At 45.8% G+C, this 20,800-nt stretch overlaps 1 protein-coding gene across 1 annotated transcript in view; it reads left to right on the top strand.

Annotated features, from left to right (window-relative positions):
* FECH (ferrochelatase) overlaps positions 1-20,800 on the top strand; it is a 36,343-nt gene that overhangs the window by 8,881 nt on the left and 6,662 nt on the right. Inside the window, exons 3-7 of the mRNA XM_052660324.1 lie at positions 3,391-3,510; positions 5,158-5,306; positions 12,206-12,340; positions 14,982-15,088; positions 18,372-18,470. Coding sequence (XP_052516284.1) covers positions 3,391-3,510; positions 5,158-5,306; positions 12,206-12,340; positions 14,982-15,088; positions 18,372-18,470 — 610 coding nt within the window. The remainder of the gene's footprint in view (positions 1-3,390; positions 3,511-5,157; positions 5,307-12,205; positions 12,341-14,981; positions 15,089-18,371; positions 18,471-20,800) is intronic.

Genomic DNA, 20,800 nt, shown 5'->3' with positions numbered 1-20,800 from the left:
TGGCAAAGGATGAGATGGTTGGATGGCATCACTGATTCAATGAACATGAATTTGAGCAAACCCCAGGAGCTAGTGAAGGACAAGGAAGCCTGGAATGCTGTAGTCCATGGTGTCTCAAAGAGTCAGACATGACTTAGCAACTGAACAACGACAATGAAGTGGTGTCTTTGTGAGTCATTCTGATGCCAGATATGATGAAGGCCTTGTGTTGCTTAGTGCTCAGACTGCACTGGACGATACTATAGGACGAATTTGTCTGCAAAGCCCTGAGCGATTTTTCAGGCTTCATGGGCCACTTGGTCTTGTTTACTGCTATTCACCTTTCCCATTGCAATGTGAGAGCAGCCGCTGGTGATATGTAAACTAATGAATGGAACTCTATTCCAATAAAACTGTATTTACAAAAGCAGTCAGGGAGCATGGGGTCAAATTTGGCCGATGGACTGGAGTTTGCCAAACCCTGTTCTAGAGGCCACATAGATCCCCTGGCCAATTACATCTAGGGGATTTAATGAAGAGCTGGGATTTGTATTTTTTTTAATTTATCTTGATACTGATTATATACAACAGAGTATAATTATTTTGTTCCTTTATTAATTGATGAGCTTCAGTTTTGGTTTTATCCAATTAACAGTTCAAAGGAAAAACCTTCTATTTTGAGAAGTCAAGAATATAAATGGCAGAATGTAGTAAACTTTTCAAATGAGGAAACTTTGCATATGTTTGCCGGGATCACTCTTCCATTCAAATAAAGGGAACTTGGCCAATCAGACCTTGGTCTCAGATGTGCTGTGTCTGGAGGGGAGAGGAGATGTTGACCCTTGACTAAAGCTTTGCTCTTCACGTTCGGGAATAAAGGGTGTCAGACTAGGGCTTCCTAATGCTCCATTCATCATGCACAGCACAGTTTTGAATTAAGTGCAAGTGTATTTAGGTATTTTCACATCGTGTGTTTTTTTCATGTATAAGATCAACATGGTTTGCAAAAACATGGGTTTGCAGGACAGAGTAACATCCCATTTAAAACCACTCTTGTTCTGAGCTCAGGTGTTATAGATGAAAAACAGTTCTAAATCCCGTTTGCACATTGATACCCTCTGTGGCTTAGGTAAGTCTCTTAACCAGTAATCTGTTAACTGGCAGCAATCCATGGAAAAATGCACTTAATTTATTGTGAGTCACAGCTTTTTGAGGGTGAAAGATGGAATCCCAGGAGAACACCAGTGGCCTAAGTGGAAAGATTAAGGGAATATTACAGTTTCACAATATAATGAATCTGGAATTTTCAGATATCAAGAAAAGAAAACTAAACACAGGTTTGTTAATTCATTGATAATGACTTCTGGTCAGAGGGTGTGGAAAAGTTATGGAACAGTAACTTCAAAGTAGTTGTTTGGTTTGGTAAAAGGAGATTAAACCCATTTCTCTAACATAGTGATTCTGAACAGAGGGTGGGGAGTGGATATTTTTGTCCCCTGGGACATATTTGGCAATAGCTGGAAATGTTTTTGATTGTCACAGCTGGGGTGCGGCGTGTGCTGTTACCATCTAGTAACTGGAGGCCAAGGTAGCCACTCGGCCTCCTACAATGCACAAGTCAGCCCCATAACAAAGGATTACCCACCTACCAGCGCTAGCAGGGCCAAGGTCAAGAAACCCTGGCCTAAGAAAATGGTGGGAAAAGTGACCTTGGTTAGTCTATACAGTGGGGTCTAAATGAGAAAATCCTTGACTTTGTTGTAATGCAGCTCTTCCCTTTCCCCAGGAATTGGTTCTTATTTTGAAAATTTAGGCCAAGAATTCAGATATCTACTTCATCCATCTAAAGTGTGTTCAATCAAGAAAACAGTTTCCACTTGTATAAATTTGACCCACTCTATTGCCTAAAATGATTGCCAAACATGACTGACACTTTTTTAAAAATTGCAATTAAACTGTCATCACATCATTAGCTTTAGAACCCTTTATGAGCAATCTTCCAAACGAGAGCCATCTCAGCAGGATTGCTCCAGTCACTGCTATAACTGGAGGTGGTTTTGGCCTAGGAGACAGAGAAAGTAGACCCCTCAGCATTTGTAATAATGGCGTTTTAAATAAATGTGAGGCTGCTTATTTCTCATTTTATCAAGAGTGAGTGGAGAGGATATCCATATGATGGAATATTATTCGGCCACAAAAAGGAAAGAAGTACTGATTCGTGCTATAACGTGAATGAACCTTGCACATTTTATGCTGGGTGAAAAAGCAGACACAGAAAACCGCATATGATATTATTTAGGCCAATAGGCCAGAAATGATTCTCTTCTATGAATAGGCAAATCTGTAAGAAGATTAGAGGTTGCCAGGGGTGAGGGCCAGGGGGATGGGGAATATTGGTGACGGGTGTGAGAGTTTTTTGAGGGCGACGAAAATGTTTAGGAATTAGAACCCTGTAACGGTTGCCTAGCATTGTGCATATATTGCATTTTTGCACAGTCCTTTTTTAAAAAAGGTCCCAGAAGCTCCTTGACTTTCTTTTTTGTTTCTCTTTGCTCATTCAGTAATGGTTGATTCTTTAGCTCAGAACCAACTTGAGTAACTTAGACCGGTGTTTCGTAGGAGTTGCTCAGGTAGTTGGGTTTTAGGTGAAGGGTGGAAAGGTGAGGGGAAAGTGAGAAATGTAATTCATCACAGCAGGAGACCCTGAAAAGGCGGTCAGGCAGGCTCTGGAGGAGGAAGTGGAGTAGCAGGGAATAACTTAAGTCAGTAATAATATAATAATTAACCAAAGAGAAGGAAATAAATAAGGACGTATTTATTTAGAGAGAGAGCTGGGCTAGTAGTTCACTGCGGAGGTTTAAAGTTATAGGGCCGCCCACGGCTCCGCTGTGCAGAATGGAACCTACCGAACGTGCCGGGTCGTGCTAAATGACAAGCATGTTATCCACTTAATCCTCCAAGGAACCTCCTGAGGTAATTGGTGAACCCTCTGTTTTGCAGACAAGGAGACTTAAGCCTGGAGAGATCAGGTAACCTGTGTAGTCATGAGGCAATCTTGTGAACAGGAGTTTCCGCCTCAGGACAATTTTACGTTTATACTTTGACACTCAGTCCCCAAAAAACAGGGTCTTTGTTCAGAGCTGGCAATATAATAGAGAAACACTGGGCGCCCAGGGCCGTCCAGCGGCCGGGGTGGAGCTAGGAGGTGGGGGTCAGCGTCTGAGCCGGGTCTGGGACTGAGCGGACCTGGCCCCTTGCGTTCACGGCGACGGCCGTGTCGAGACGTGCCAGCCGCCGTTTCCGTCTTTGCATTGGACAGACGAGGTGAGCCTCTGCCGGCTGAACCAAGAGTCTACCTTAGAGCAAAACGAGAAGTTCTTCAAACCCACTGTTACCTTTGGTTTTACGCAGGAAGCCGAAGACTGGAATACTGATGCTGAACATGGGAGGCCCCGAAACCGTCGAAGAAGTTCAGGACTTCCTTCAGAGGCTCTTCTTGGATCAAGACCTCATGACACTCCCTGTCCAAAAGTAAGATGCGTGTGGGCGCCTGTCCTTCATCCATTCCCTGTGTGGTACATTCTGCCCTCCCTGGATCTCATTTCTGTAGTTTCCAAAAGAAAAAAAAATTGTTTTAGTGCATATTGGTTAGGACTGGAGCAGCACTCTTATTTTTCTGTTGGCTATGAAAAAGCTATGATATCAGAAGAATTGCAGGGGAGAGAGAAAGCCAGTCAGTAAGGAGCCCCCCTGAGCCCTTTCCTCCCCAGAGCTCTGGGAATCACGGTGGTCTGGGCACACTGCGGAAGGACCTTTAAAGATCTTTGGAGATACATTTGTGCCTGGTACTTGACGACTGGCTGACACTCAGAGAAGCAATGAGTATGATTCGTTTGCGATGTGAAGGTGGATTCGTGGTGTCCTTCCCTTCCTTTCATTCTTTCTTCCCTTCTTCCTTCTCTCCTTTGTCTTTATCTTTTAAGAATAATTTTATTTCTGGCTGTGCTGGGTCTCTGTTGCTGCACAGGCCTTTCTGTAGTTGCAGCAAGCGTTTCCAGTTGTGGCAGGCAAGCTTCTCATTGCGGTGGCTTCTCTTGTTGCAGAACACGGGCTCCAGGGTCCTTGGGCTTCAGGAGTTGCGGAATGTGGGCTCAGGAGTTGCGGCTCCCGGGCTCTAGGGCACAGGCTCAGTAGTTGTGGCGCACAGGCTTAGTTGCTCTGTGGCAAGTGGGATCTTCCTGGCCTGGGGATTAAACCCATGTCTCCTGCACTGGCAATGGGATTTACCACTAAACCATCAGGGCAGCCCTTTCCTTTTTCTTTAAAATAGAGTTTTTAAATAAAAAAAATTATGCATGCCTATGATAAAAATGCAAACAATTAAAAAGTATTTACAGTAGAAAGTGGGTATCTCTTTCCCCTTGGACTCTAGCCTTCCACTAACCCACCCCAGAGATAAATGCTATTAGGTCCAGAAGTAGTCCATGGACATCCAAGTATATACACACACCTACACAATCCCCCCCTTTTACACAGATGTGAATGGGTTCATGTATGTTATTTGTCACTTTGCTACTTTTTCTTTGAAACTTAATAATGTTTCTTGGAGATTATTCCATAACAGATGGTATAGATCTGGCTCATTCTGTTTTCATGACTGTGTAGAACTGCATGGTATGGTCATACCTTCATTTATTTAACCAGTGCCTCACTGATGGACACTTGGATTGTGTTCAGTGTTCAATGAACATGTTTGCCTGTACATCTTTGCTCAGGTGGGCAAGTATCTTATGGGATTAATATGCATTTTCTTGAATTAAGAGGACTGTGCACTGCCAAATGTCTAGTTTGTCCCAGTTCCTGTAGGTGCAGGATCAAGAGGGGTTAAGTTAGTGGCTGGCACACAGCCACAGGCTCTGCACGGGTGGTAGGGCTCCTGCTGCCGGAGCCGCTTGTGGGGCAGAGGAGGGCGCTCCTCGGGGACCGTCAGGTTCTCTCCCTAATCTGGGTCGAAAGAGCTGGCTGGTGTCAGTGACCTTGAGCTTCTGTTTCTAAAGGCTTGATTTTATTAGGCTCTTCTTAAATTTTGCTGTTTTTTGTTTTGTTTTAAATCGAATAGAAAATGTTTCTGAGGTTGCTTAAGCTGGAATAAAATGATTTCGATGTTCAATGATTTAGTAAGCTGGGACCATTCATCGCCAAACGCCGAACCCCCAAAATTCAGGAGCAGTACCGCAGGATCGGAGGCGGATCGCCCATCAAGATGTGGACCTCCAAGCAGGGGGAAGGCATGGTGAAGCTACTGGACGAGCTGTCCCCGCACACAGGTAGGGCATTTCTCAACTCATGTCCCACTAGTGTTGTTCTTTCAAGGGGTAGTTATGAAATTCACAACATTATTGGATGCCAAGTGCAGTTCTGGGAACTAGCAGCTCTCGATTTGCGGGGGTTCCTACCTGATGGCCCGGCCACCGACCTCAGTTCTTTGGCGTTATCATTATCCTCTGTCCTCAGCTGTATAGCCTTTTCCACTACTTCCTTATGTAACAAATGGAAAACTAAGGTTTTGGAACATTAGCCTCAAAAGGAAGTTGGAGGTGTGTGCTGAGCTGGATTATAAGGAAGAGGCTACCAACCGTGAAAAAAAAAGAAGCACAGATCATTGTCCCAGGGAAGAAAGAAATCTTTGGGAAATCAGTTGAGGCTGCTGCTTCCCAGATGGCGCTAGTGGTAAAGAACCTGCCTGCCAATGCAGGAGATGTAAGAGATGGGGGTTTGATCCCTGGGTTGGGAAGATTCCCCGGAGGAGGGCATGGCAACCCACTCCAATATCCTTGCCTGGAGAATCCCATGGATAGAGGAGCCTGGTGGGCTATAGTCCCAGAGGGTCACAAAGAGTCATACACAACTGAGTGACTTAGTGAATTAGTTCTGTGTGGATGGCTAATTAGATCAGCCTTTAGAGCAGAATCAGCAGCTGTCACTGCAGCCATGAGTCTCGATGCAACTTTCAGCAACCGCTTTCAGCTCTTGGCAACACCCTTGTTGTGAGTCATTTAAGGCCTCGTCGGGCATGGCACTGAAGAGGGTTGCATCCATCTGGTGGCTGTTCTCTGAGAACCTCTAACACAAATTATAATGTACACAATGAAACGTTAACTGCACAAAGGAACTCGAAGTGCCGTATTTAACTGCGTTCAAGACATCATTGATTGCAGGACGCACCACTGTTTTTGCATAATGTGCATGCGTGCTAAGTCGCTTCAGTCACGTCCAACTCTTTTCGCCGCTATGGACTGTAGCCTGCCAGGCTCCTCCGTCCAAGGGATTCACGAAGACTAGACCTCTGCCAGTTAATTTTAAGACAGCATCTGCTGTAGACCAATGCAAGGTGTTAAAAAAATGTGCATCTTAGGACACATGAAATGTGTTCATTGCTGGCAGTTTAGGGTTCAGGATCAGGACAGGAGTGAGACATAGTGGGGACTGTCAAGGAGAGAGTCCTGCTAGGCAGAACCGAAAGCATCTCATCGAGTATTGACTCTAGTTGCTCTTGGAACCCGCGGGTTTGCATCACACGTGGGACAATGGGCTCTGGCCCTTGGCGGGGATTCTCACTTGGAAAATTGTTCAGTTGCGCCTTTGACTATCTGCTTTGCTCTCTCCCTTCGCTTGTGGCTGCAGGGCGCTGCTGACACGGTTCAGCCACAAGTGACACAGTGTGTCTTTTAAATTGTCCGGTGAGGGAAACGTGACTGACCTCGCCTCACACCTACCTGATAGAGAACACTCTCTCTAGTCATTAACAGTTTATCACAATAAAAGGCTCAGCCTGAACCAGATCTGCAGGTGCTGTGCTGCCCTCAGTGGACAAAGGTGCTGGGAAGACACCATTTTTCCTGCACCCGTCACCATAAAGGCCCTAGTGGAGTTGCTGGCCTTAGAAAAGGAATACACACACATCTTTCCTTGTCCCCTCTCTCTGGTGAGGCTGCTGGCTTGTCCAGGCCAGGCAGGCCAGCTGTGGCCTCCATCTCCCTGGGCGGCCTGGAAAGAGCCCCATAGAATGACCTGAATTTACCCCAGGGTCCCATTCCCTGATCATCAGTGTCCCAGACCCTGTTGCGGGGAAAGATTGAAGGCAAAGAGAGAAGGTGGCAGAGGATGACATGGTTAGACAGCATCACCGACGCAATGGACATGATTTGAGCAAACTCTGGGAGACGGTGGAGGACAGAGGAGCCTGGCGAGCTGCCATCCATTGGTTCGCAAGGAGTCAGACATGGCTTAGCAACTGAACAGCAATAGTCCGCTCACTGTCAGACACCTGGTGTTGACCCTAGGGCATGCCACCAGCCTCTGCGGCCCATACATGGGACTCTCTGAGGCAGACGAGCTCAATTCTGCCTTTTTCCTGCGTGGTAGATGACCATTTCGTCATTCAAGCTGGCCTGCTCTGGGGGCGGTGGGGGTGTTTAAGGAGGCACACGACCACCCACACATGCATTCATCAGTGGCCCAGACAGTGCCCTTCCCTGGCTGATGCTGCTACTCAAAGTTGAAACACATGGCTTCTACTCACCAGAAGCTTCTAGTCTTGTGGGGCCTTGCTGCTACAGGCCAGTCTGCTCCAGGGGCCGAGAGGAAAATCTGTTGAAGGCTTACTGGAGCGATTCTCTACAAAACCAGTATGGCGGCTGATGAGGATGTTGCAAACAGCCTCAAGGTTTGGTAGCTTCTTTGGAGGAACTTTGCATGAAAGACTAATAAGGTGATTACCAGGTGTGGCTCCGTGGCTCCCTCAGGGGCTCGCCCAGGTTACCTGGAAGTTTTTCGTCCTGCTGGTCACGCTTCGCCGGGCGTGTGGGGGGGGTGGGGGGGACCCGAGGCCCACAGCGGGCCCCCAGCCGCCTCGGGGTCTAGCACGGGTTCCCTCCTGGCTGCTTTTCCTTTCTGCTTCCTGCTTCCCTGTCTCGGCATCTCTTTCTCATTCCTCCTCCCGTCTTATAGTTTTTAGCCTGTAAAATTATAAAGTTTATTTCTGAACTGTGTCTATTTCTTTATGTATATTTGGAAAAGTTCTCTTTAGGCAAACAAGCAAACAAAAAATGTGATGATTACAACTAGATAAGAATATTTCATATTCCCATTTGGGGAGCAAACAGTTGTTGCCCAGTAGCCAGGATAGACAGTTTGAGACTTGCACAGGCTCTGCACAGAACTGAGTATTGACTAAATACAGTGTGCTCCACGAGGGATTATAACTTGGGATCAGGTTCACAGAGTTAGACTGCACCATAGTCATTTAAGGAAGACAGAAAGAATACAGATGAGAGGTCTAGTCTTTACAGTTCATGAAAAGCCTAAATCTAAGATACATTTTTAGGGCTTCCCTGGTGGTCTAGTGGTTAGAGATCTGCCTGCCAGTGCAGAGGACACGGGTTCTGTTCCTGGTCCGGGACGGTTCCACCTGCCTCGGAGCCCACAGCTTCTGAAGCCTGTGCACTTAGAGCCTGGGCTCCGCAACAAGAGAAGCAGCCGCAGTGAGACGCTCACACAGGGCAGCTGGAGAGCAGCCTCTGCTCACGGCAGGCAGAGGAAGCCCCTGTGCCGCAGCAAAGACCCAGCATGGCCAAAAATGAGTGATCATACAGGACCCCTTTTTCTAAAAACGAATACAGTAAGATATATCTTACAAACGATATCTAGTTACATGCGCTGTGTCCGCTTTCAGTGAAGCTCTTGAGTAAGTGCTACTCAGTAAAAGACTTTTATTCTTTATTGGATGCAAAATGGGGTCATTTCAGGTGCAGCTGGCTTCCCCATTCCTGGTTGTGTGAGATCAGGCAGATGACCCAACTCACTGAACCCCATCTGGAAAATGGGGATGATAACACACTCCCACTCCTAGGGTCACTGTGAACATTAAAATCAGATAATCCTAAGAGGCATTAGCATGGTTACATGATAGAAATTCAGAAGATTTGAGCTTTTCTTATTCACCATGATCGGCTACACATTAAAAAGCATCATAATAACTTCACGCGCTTCTCTCAAAGAGTCATGGACGAATCAGACGTTTGAACTATCGCCCATGATAGTTGAACTGTCGCCCATCGCTTAATGAATGGAGAGGAGGTTAATGAAGTTTTACTGTTTAAAAAAATGGTTTTTCTGTTTGTTCCTTTTTCTTTTTTTTGTACTTCTCTATAGTTCTCACCAAAGGATGCTCACTGGGCGTCTGGTCTGAGGCTGGACGAGGCAGTGTCCGCAAGTCGTGTGTTGCGGGCTCGCTCTGGGTGGACGTGGTGCCCCAGTCGGGGGTCTGCTGGTTGACACCCTGGAGCCTCCTTCCTCTCTCCTCGGGAGCTGGGAGCCTCGGTGAAGGCTTGTTAGTTCCTCAGGAGAGGCCCAGCACCTTGTCGCTTTTGCTGAAACATGTTTTTGCAGGCCGTCTTGAACTGGACTGTTTAGAAAGCATTATCTGTTCTTTCCAGAGTATTTTTCTCTGTCTCACCTCCAGATATGGTCACTGCCCCACCTTTATCTGTGAGGGAGGCCTCTAACATCTGAGAAACTCCCAGGCCCCGGGCGTTTAGGCTGTGGCTTTCAACTCCCGGCAGTGGAAAGAAAACGCCAGAAGCCGGTTGACCCACAGCATTTGGGGGATCTTGGTCTGTCAGTCTGATCGTTGTATTGTCTCAGAATAGATCAGAAAGCAAATTCCACTTCAGCCCAGCTCAGAGCACCAAGAGCTCCTGAAAAATGGGCCTGATGATACTGTGATCGTGGACAGCTTTAGCGCGAACCATGTAATCTTTGAACAATCCGTCCAGCAGTTTGCTTACCAGGTTCTGTCCTCTGGGGGGTTTTAGCGGCAGGCCACCATGCTTTATGCAAGAGACCAGAAAATCGGAGGCCTCGAAGGGACAGGCAGTCGAGAAAGGTTTCATTTGTGCCCCCTCCTTCCTCTTTTTGTGGTCGCCACTGGAGATCATTGAATCAGACCATCCTTCCCACGCACAGACGTGGCTCTCCCTCCTGTCGACATTCTGCCTCTGTTCTTGGCAGCACGGTCCACTGATTCAGTCCCCTGGACAAGTTACTGAGGGATGCTTTATATATCTACATCCACCACACACATATACACACATACACAATACACACACATAATATATAATGCACATATGCACATATATAATACACATCTATACATATACATAGGACCCTGGTGGCTCAGAGGTTAAAGCGTCTGCCTGCAATGGGGGAGACCCAGGGTTCGATCCCTGGATCGGGAAGATCCCCTGGAGAAGGAAATGGCAACCCACTCCAGTATTCTTGCCTGGAGAATCCCATGGACGGAGAAGCCTGGTAGGCTACAGTCCGTGGGGTCACAAAGAGCCGGACACAACTGAGCGACTTCACTTTCACTTTCATACATATACGTAACACACACATATACATATATAATACACATATATGCATATATAATATACATATATGCACACATATAATACCCATATATACATATATATAAAATACACATTATAGTATGTACACAGAGAGACACACAATTGATGTATTATCTTTTCTTCTCTTTAACTTAAATGTTTCTTGTGGCAATTTAGCATCATATTCTTAGCTGCAGCCCTGGCTGAGGCCTGGACAGTAAGATGACCTTGGTTTTACTAGACTTAATGTTTATGTCGTGTATTTTTGATTTCATCCCTGAGTATAAACTGAGTATAATCCTGTGAAAAGACAAGTAAACAAGATGCGTGGGTGCTCAGTTGTGCCTGGCTCCTTGCAACCCCATGGACTGCAGCCCACCAGGCTCCTCCGTCCATGAGGTTTCCCAGGCAAGAGTACTGGAGGGAGTTGCGGTTTCCTTCTTCAGGGGATCTTCCCGATTCAGGGATAGGACTGGAGTCTTCTGCTTGGTGGGTGGATTCTTTACCACTGAGCCACCTGGGAAGCCCTGGGTAACTTTAGAAAGCTTCCAGTTTTATGATTTTATAAATGCCTAAAAAAATTGGTTGAGGAGCTTTTAAAATAATAAAGGAGGAGATAGAATTGGTGAAGTGATGGAAGAGGGAACACAAAGACAGCCCCTGACTTGGGACATTTAGGAGCTAGAAGAATGATTTTATTATTAAGTTTTGTCCACTGCACTCAGCATGTGCGGTCTTAGTTCCCTGACCAGGGATCGAACCCACGCTCCCCACATTGGAAGCAGAGTGTTAATCACTGGATCACCACAGCAGTCCCAGAAGAATGATTTTAAATCCCACTTAGTGCCTCCAACTTAAGCATTGTTGTTGGGTTTGGCCTTGTTTTTCATGTAAATGAGAAGAATCACTTCAATCATTTGTTATCAATGAACTTTTATCGAGTATCCCAGAGCTTTCATGTTGACTAGGTGGCCTGGGGTTTCGGGCGATGAGAAGGCTGGGGTGAAGTGGTGGGCGTGGACGGAGCATAGGCTCTGGGGTGAAGAGGCCACAGTGAATCTCATCTGGACCGTCTGCTAGGTGTGCCTTTGGGTGGGTTCATTAACCTTTGAGAGTCTGTTTTCTTATCTGAAAAACGGGGTTCAGATAAGAAGAAAAAGCGTCCCTACTGCTGCTGCTGCTAAGTCGCCTCAGTCGTGTCCGACTCTGTGCGACCCCATAGACGGCAGCTCGCCAGGCTCCGCCGTCCCTGGGATTCTCCAGGCAAGAACACTGGAGTGGGTTGCCATTTCCTTCTCCAATGCAGGAAAGTGAAAGTGAAGTTGCTCAGTCGTGTCCGACTCTTTGTGACCCCATGGACTGCAGCCTACCAGGCTCCTCCGTCCGTGGGATTTTCCAGGCAAGAGTACTGGAGTGGGTGCCATTGTCCATAGAGGAGGTTGTATTTAAGAATGCATGCTAGTTCTTGACTCCTTGCTCTCGAGTCTCTCTTGTCTTGGCCAAGAGCAGAGAACAAGACACAGAAGCTTGAGTTTTAAAAACCACGCACTCCATGAAAATATGTGTGTGTTGGGGGAGGTTGATCGCAGAAAAGAGTGGTGAAAAATGCACCTACCAGTGAAAGGCTGGAGAAGATCCAAGGAATATTCTAACCTTGCCCACATTATCAGCCTCATAGGAAATCAGGTTAACTGTCCTTTGTTCTGGGCACTGCATTATGTTCGGAATCTATATCAAGATGAATACTTTCTCTTTCCACACATGCTGCCTAACAGCCCCGCACAAATACTATATTGGATTCCGGTACGTCCACCCATTAACAGAGGAAGCAATTGAAGAGATGGAGAGGGACGGCCTGGAGAGGGCGGTTGCTTTCACACAGTACCCCCAGTACAGCTGCTCCACCACAGGTAAGCCTGCCCGCTGCTGGCAGAGGGTGGCTCCAGCCCGGTGAGAAGAACCAGGAGGCCAGAGGGCAGGAGAGGATGGATCTCTTTCGATTTGAATGGCAAATCCAGCCTGTCTGTGTTAAACGCGAGAGTTCAGGTCAGTCTATTTGAAATCACATGGTTCATCTGTCCCTTGAGTTATTAGCCAGTGGAGTGAGAATTACAAATGGTGGGTGAAAGGCAGAGGCTTCCAGTGTCCAGTGCTTTAATGCATGTAGAATGGATCTGTAATGCACCTTAAGTCACTTTCTGTGTTTGTGTAATAAACCTTTATTTTTATGGCTACGCCAGTATTCTTATTAATGCAGCAAAGGGGATAGATGTTTCCATTTTGCAAGCAGAGGTGTCCGTATAACATTGGAAATATGGATATGTATTTTGGTTCCGGGTTGGTTCCTGGTCAAACCAAAGCCCAGTTTAGGGTTTCCTTTGCTAACTTCTCTCAGTGTTCTAGATTTGGGGAAATATTACTAGGTGTTGTTTCCTAGATATTTAATTGGAGCTGGAGTGTAATGTTTTGCCAATCTCTGTATTATTTAGGTATAGGTAAATCGTCTAATGTCACTCATAATTACGTTTGTTTGCATTCTTTTTCAAGGCTCTGGGGTCAGCACATTTTTGCTTCTAAGTTGCTTTTGGACATTAGTGCATATTATTTCTATAACAGGAAGGAGAAAACAAAAGGCTACTGAAAGAAATCTTGGAAGCCTGCTGTGTGCCTTAAATATTTATTCAGAGCCCCTGTGAAAGTGCCCAAGTTCTCAGACACCCTCAAGAGTTTGAATTGTGGTTTCTTTTGGATATGTGTCTTTAAAATGTCTGGTAACATGTCTAACATGTTATTGGAGAAAAATTTTATGACCTTTCTAAGCTATACTTTTTGCCTGGCTTTAAAAAATATACCTCACCATGTAAATGTCTGCTCTCAAAATTAAGCAAGAAGATGGTTATGTGACAAAGGATTACTACTGTTGCATCTCACAGCTGGCTCTGCCTGTGTGTTTAAAACGTCAAGGTCTGTGCAGGTTTTCCCTGGGATATAAGGAAAGGCGCAGCTTCACTGCAGAGATGTGAAGGCATGCTCATTCTTGGAGGTCACTAAAGTGCCATTTGTCTATTGCTTTATTTAGACACATGTGGCAGTGCCAGTATAATGTATCAATCACTTTTTAATCAGGCAATTTTTTTCTTTTTTTTAGTTATGCTCTCCCCTTAATTACTACTTTAGGCAGTTCAGCGAATGTTTCTGAGTGATCCAGAAGACCTCCTGTGGCTTCTGGAAGTCCTTTTGTATTGGCTTGACCACAAAGTTCCTTCAGGCACGCTCTTACAGAAAAATCCGAACGAACTTTCTGGCCAACCCAATCCATCTGACAATGAAGATTCCCCTGTGAAATGTGGCTTGCAACATGCAGATGGCGGTGACTGCTTCATGATTTCTGGAGAGACAGGTTTTGAACCTGGGATGGACTCCATTTGAATTTATCTGACTTGTATTCTGCTCAGAAAAATGGAACTCGATGTATTTATTTTTTTTTAAAATTGAGTCTTAGCCTGAGAGTACATGTGATGTCAGTAGGGCTTTGTGCTGGCAAGTGTTTTTTATCTGGAGACCTGACTGATGAATAGTTCTAGGAGAGAAACTACTGGTGTCAGGAAGCATGGCCGTGTTTTGGAGCATTTGCCCCACGTGAAGATTGACGAGGAGGCCCCATGTTAGGGTTGGTTTCATAGGATTAGGGGTTGGCCCCAGTGCCAAATCCTCTAGGCCAGGAAGAAAATTGCCCTGGGTTGGCACCATCTGCTTTCCTTTCTGTAGTCTTTGAATTTTCATGTTCACTATCTCTTGCTTAGAAATACGAGTTTTGATAGATTACCTACAAGGATTTGGTACCCATTTAACTTATTCTAGGGAGTGAGGATAATTTAATAAAGTAGATAAAAATAGAGGATGAGCTTAGAAGCCTTAATAAGCTGTTTTTCTTGTCAATGGGCCATTAAAAAGGATGGTTATAAAGCTTTTATTATAATGTGGAAAATATTCATCTCACGATGCTAAGTAAAAATGCCCTAAATATTCAGGATACAAAAGTGCCCATATACTGAAATTAATTTGTGAAACATCACAGCTATAAAGAAAAATCACTGGAAAGCTCCAGTTAGAATGAAACAATGATTGTGGTAGCATGCTGGGGTCATGCCTCATTTCTTTTTCCTTTCTTTCCCACCCACTATGTTTCCTGTAAATGGGGCTGATTCCCTCTATAACGGGGGAAAAAAATGTAACATGCTTTCCATTGTAAGACTTGGTCCTTGCAAATAACGACCGCTTATATTTCATAAATCCACCGCCCCCGTGCTTCTCTAGAGAAGTGGCCTCACTAATCTTTGAAAGGTCGTTGAAATTGATTGCTTTTTAGTGATCTTCATTTGCAGCGTAGTTAGATCTATATGCATTTTAGAGTATTGAAATGATTGTAATTAGACTGACTCAGTGCAGAAATTACCTGCTTTGAACTTATAATTACTGCCTTTACTAGTCTGTTTTTTTATTTTCACCATAATCCACATGCATGTACTAAGTGGCCCCTGTATATTTCAGGCAGCAGCTTAAATGCCATTTACAGATACTATAATGAAGTGGGCAAGAAGCCCACGATGAAGTGGAGCACGATTGACAGGTGGCCGACGCACCCCCTCCTCATTCAGGTAAGCCGACCACTACCAGCTGCCCGGCGCCCCAGCTTCTGGTGTGGGCCAGGCTGTTGTGCAAGCCTGGCTTGTGGGTGTCCTTCCGAGCCTACTGTCCTCTTCCTTAAAGTATTTGAGTCTTGATTTATTATGCCAGGAGAAAAAAAATGTAAAGGTTAAAGGTTTAACTCTTCCCTTTCTTCAGATTAATAGTATTAGTTACAAACTACAGCAGAATTATGTTTTGAATTTTGTATTTCACAGTGACCAAAAGAACGTGAAGGAATATGCAAGGGAAAAGAATTATGCAGGGTGTTTATCTAATCTCCATTCATAGATTGAATAACCAACTAATAGATTTTCTATTTTCTAAATCTGTTAAAATATCAAGACCTAAAGATTTTAAAGGGAATATATCTACGTGCTCTGAGACATAGAATAAATTTAACACTTCAATTGAGAAAGTGTCTATATTAGAAGTTTCCTATTTCCCCTATGCAGTTTATATACGTAATGTTTATAGTAACAGATGCTTGGTTTTAGGAGAATCAGTTAAAACTGCAGTTCCAAAGCTCTGAGATGGCGTTGTTATATTCTTCACCCTTTGACTATGGGAGTGCCACTGGGTATAGACCTTCATCATACACACACTGCTTGGTCCCGCTGGTGGAAGTTTTCTACCTTTGAGTCAGTTTAGGTAGAAGAAATACTAAGTGACGCGGAGCTCATCTAGTTTATGTTTCATTCCTCGGACAAATACCTGCTTAAACCCTTTTTCTGAAGCCTGGCGTCACTTACACCTGTCCCCGCTAGATGGTGGTAGACCTCGCGGAACTGGCCGGCTCGCCCCTGAGCAGTCCGTGTCTTCCTCGGGCGCGTAGGCGCCGTCAAGGGTTAACGCAGAGGCTGAAATTCAGTTTTAAGCGAGAAGTGGGAAGAAGGCGCCTTCTCTCAGGGGCGGGTGTCGTTTTGGCCCGGGTGTGGTGTCCCCACCGAGTTCGCTCTTCCCGGGGAGGCGGTTCCCGTCCAGCCTGCCTGCAGCCCCAGCCTGGCCTGCCTGTTCCGCCCCGGAGGCCCGGGGTTGGAAACGAGGGGTGCCTCGGGTCAGCACTGCCATGTGGCAGCGGAGAAGCGGGGATCTGTGCAGCATCTGCCTGCCCTGATCAGGCAGTAATTAGATTTGCATTAAAATTCAGTCCTTTGAAAAGGGGGGAAGCAGAAAGATGGAAAGGTCTCTTAACTGAGGAAGTCTCCCTTCATAAAATGAAAGGGAATTTTAGAGGCATTTATCCGCCCTCCTCGACGGTGTGATTGAAGGCTCTGAGAGCCGCCTGCCGCTTTCATTCTGCAGAGGGGCTGCGCCTGGAAAATACCGCAGATGGGTTTTAGATGATTTCAGCTTGCCCACGGCTCCTCAGTGCTGATGACGGCTTAGAGTCTGCAGTAAGCCGTAACAAATTGTGTCTCTACTTGCATGCAAGATGATAAAAGGAGAAATCCTACTAAAATCTTGAGGAAACAAAAATTTAGAGTTTATTAGTATTATGTGGATTACACAAGAAGGAGATTTGGTATCTAGTGGAAATGGGGGAAAAAAAACTAAACAGAAAACAAAAGCTGGAACTAAAAATCTTGTGTTTAATCTATATTTCTACTTATGATAAGTAGTAATTACTGAAAATAGTCATTTTGCTTCTGTTATCTAACTGCTGGAATATTTAGAGTAAATGTATGTTGCAGCCTCTCTTTAAACTTTGCACTGGGCCTCCTTGTCTGGGCTTTACAAATATAATCTTTTCTGAGCACCCTTAGTCTACTAACACTGCAAAGACCACCAGAAAATATTGTTTATGTTGGTGTTTAATCCTATCACATTGACTCTGTAGGTAAATTATAAATTTTGAAAAGGAAGCAAACTCTCTAGGCACCATTTTGTGCCTTTGAGCATTAATTTATCAAAATTTGAGCGTTCTGAGAAAACTAATATTATTCCAATATTTGTTATGGAGTAATTGCTCTTCCTGTCATATTAACCACTGATGTATCAAAAATGCCAACAAGTGCAAATTTACATGGTTTTGGTAAACTGTCCTTTATAATTTTTTTAATATTATGTTTAAAAACATTTTTATTTGGAAATAATTTCAAGCATACATGAAAGTTACCAGAATAGTATATAAGGAACCCTCATCTCTTTATTTAGATTCCTGTGTTAACATTTATCCCACTTTATCATTTGCATACCCTTTATGTGTGTGTGCATATGTGTGTCTATGTATACATAATTTTTTTCCTGAACCTTTTGAGAATAAGATGTATATACATACACACACACACACAGATGTATAAACCCACTCTTGACACCTAAACAGTATATTCTTTTCCATAGCAATGATACAATATTCAACTTCAGCAAGCTTCATATTGACACTGAAATCTATCCAACCTACGTTCATACTCCAGTTTTGTCGGTTGACCTGTTCATGTCTTTGGTAGCCATTTGCTTTATAAATTGAATGACAGCATGATTAAAGAGTGAGATGAAAGGAGGCCTCCTCAGATCTGGTATTTCAGCACCTACTGATGTGACTCTGGACGTGCTGGCCACGGAAGGGGCTTGGCTGGTCTGGTGGACAGAGACGTGGAGGAGCGGGAGCTGCCTTCTGGCCCAGGCTCCGCAGATGGGACCCGACGGGCCCCTCGTCGGCCGCGTCTCCCCTCTCTGTGAATTGAACGAGAGCTGTGCAACCTTCTCATCTGCTGTTAGGAAGGTCGTTATGAAGACTGACTCAGGGAGGCCAAGGTCATGAAAAAGGAACCATATTTTCTTATCCCTCGGTTATTTCTGTCTAATGTATTTTAATGTGATATGCCTGAAAGCCAAACTAAGGGAGATTCAGAAAGACCCTGTAAGCGGTTTTCCTGCTAACGGAGCGAGTGAGAGGTCTTAAAACAACTCCTCCTTTCCATCTGCGTCTCCTTTCCATCTGGAAGTGAGCCCTGTTCCTCCCACGGGGAAGCAGGTCCAGAGCGTTCATTTTCAGTGAGCCATTAGCAAGCTTCAGAAGTTTCCCATCAGATTCCCCAGGCCCCTGGAACCGTTATGAGCCATTCTGATGATGAACCAAGCTAGAGAGACTGTACAGTTTGCAGGTTTTTTTTTTTTCTTAACAGAGGCAGTTCCCGTGTTTGAGGTTTTCGCTGAGATTTGTGGTGTTGCCCTTATTTACAGAATGTTCTCTTCTCCCGTGTCTTTCTTCCCGCCCCCTCTGTATCCCCCCCTTTCTTGGTGTTCCCGCAGTGCTTTGCTGACCATATTCTGAAAGAGCTGGATCACTTTCCTCCTGAGAAGAGACGCGAGGTGGTCATTCTTTTTTCTGCTCACTCCCTGCCAATGTCTGTAAGTAAGAACATTTTGTTGCATGACTCAGCGGTAGAGGGTTCAAAAGGTATAACGTGGGTCCAGTTTCCATTCAGCCTAAGCCCTGGGCAAGGAGGGACTCTAAAATCTCAAACTGAGCTTGGTGCTAATTTCAGCTCAGTTCAGTCGCTCAGTCATGTCTGACTCTTTGTGACCCCATGAATTGCAGCACGCCAGGCCTCCCCGTCCATCACCAACTCCCGGAGTTCACCCAAATCCACGACCATCGAGTCAGTGATGCCATCCAGCCATCTCATCCTCTGTCGACCCCTTCTCCTCCTGCCCCCAGTCCCTCCCAGCATCAGTCTTTTCCAATGAGTCAACCCCTCTAGACTCATTTCTTGAGACCTCAAAGTGAAAGTCGCTCAGTTGTGTCCAGCTCTCTGCAACCCCATGGACGTGTGGTCCATGGAATTCTCCAGCCCAGAAGGCTGGAGTGGGTGACCCTTTCCTTTTCCAGGGCATCTTCCCAACCCAGAGATTGAACCCAGGTCTCCTGCATCGCAGGTGCATTCTTTACCAGCTGAGCCACCAGGGAGGCTCTTGAAACCTAATAACAATTAATTCAGACTATGATATTGTGAGTAGATATTATCTTCCTAAGTTCCTTTAAAATAAGTTGAAGATCCATTCCTATGTGAGAATTTTATTAAATGGGACAGTTAAAGAAGGCTGTTTTCGCCTGCCCTATTCAAGGAACTTGGATGGTTCCTTGAATATGGGCTTCCATATTCAGACTGAGCGCTCTCAACTCCATTCTTTTTGTCCTCAAGACTTGGCAGAAGTTGTTTGAATTCCAGGAAGTGACTCGTTTTTCATTCGCCAAGGGGAGCACATTTTGGCGAGTCCATGTAAAGTGTATCCAGTTATGATCTGGTTGCTCCTTAGTTTCTCATATTACCCCGGGTGTTTGCTAAAATAGCGCCTCTGTGCCATGACTATCGCGTTTTTGGAGACAAGGGTGATGGAGCTGGTATATGTATGATGTACAGAAACGCTTGGGGTGAGCAGCCCATTTCATCAGCTCGCAGCTAGCATTGTGTCCTGAAAACATCGCTGTCAAAGCTGGAGGGGCGGAGAATTACTGCCGTAAGCATCATTAAGGTTTTCGCTGCAGGGTTAATGAGTTAACCCAGGGTCCTCTCTGAGGCCCCCCTTCTGACTGGCCTGTGGCGCCACCTGGCGGTCGCCAGGAGCGAGCCCTTCGCAGCCTGTGTCTTCCTCTCGCCCGGGGGCACGATCCGGCAGTAGGCAGCTCCAGAGAGAAGCTGCTCTTCGGGAAGCCTGCCTGTCCTCCTTTCTGGTACCGCGAGCAGCCTCTTCACACGTCCGTCCTCCTGCTCGGCCCTCATCCTTTTTTTATACCCGCCCGTGTGTAATGAGGCAGCGGCTGAAGGGCCAGAGGGAAGCGGGAGAGGAGGAAACACGTGTTCATGCGTGAACGGTTCCAGGTGCTGTCTTCTCTCTGCTTTTCTCTCCCTCACTTCCCTTTCTCCCCCTCAGGGACTGAGCACGCGGCTTCCAGGTTTTGTGTGTGTGTGTGTGTGTGTGTGTGTGTTTCCTGCCCAGGGTCTTGGGTAGAACTGAAGCACACCATGAAGTCAGGAGGGTCAGGATGGGGTTTGGAAGGCAGAGGGATTGTTGAGCAGGAGAACTGTTCTTGCAAGCCCTGTTCTTCTGCGTTTGCTCCTAATGACTTCTCCCCTTGCGTGCTAAGCGCTTCGGTTGTGTTCAACCCTGCGACCCCATGGACTGTAGCCCACCAGGCTCCTCTGTCCATGGGGTTCTGCAGGTAAGAGTACTGGAATGGATTGCAATTTCCTCCTCCAGGGGATCTTCCCAACCCAGGGATCGAACCCCTGTCACTTATGTCTCCTTCACTGACAGGTGGGTTCTTTACCAGTAGCACCACCTGGGAAGCCCCTTTCCCCCTTAAGAACTTAAATATATATATAATGTATGTTGAAGTCATTTTAGACTTACAGAAAAGTTACAGAATAGTACAGAGTTCCTTAGCTTCTCCTAACGTTGACATCTCACATAACCGGAAGTCCAGCGATGGAAACAGAACTGAGCCGAGGTGCAGAGCTGTTACCTGAGGACTTCACTCACTCTTCACCAGCTCTAGCTCAGGCGTTGCTTTCCCCTCCCAGGATTTCCCAGGGCAGTCACCTGTCCCGGCTCCCTAGGCTCCTCCAGTCTGGGACAGTTCCTCCTACTGTCTTTGTCTTGGCTGAACTTGATGTTTTTGAAGCATGATTTTGTAGCAACCCTGGTGGCCCAGATGGTGAAGGATCTGCCTGCAGTGC

Source organism: Budorcas taxicolor, chromosome 22, assembly GCF_023091745.1.
Source record: "Budorcas taxicolor isolate Tak-1 chromosome 22, Takin1.1, whole genome shotgun sequence".
In the NCBI taxonomy this organism is placed as follows: Eukaryota; Metazoa; Chordata; class Mammalia; order Artiodactyla; family Bovidae; genus Budorcas; species Budorcas taxicolor.
This window is presented reverse-complemented; position numbering and strand designations above follow the sequence as displayed.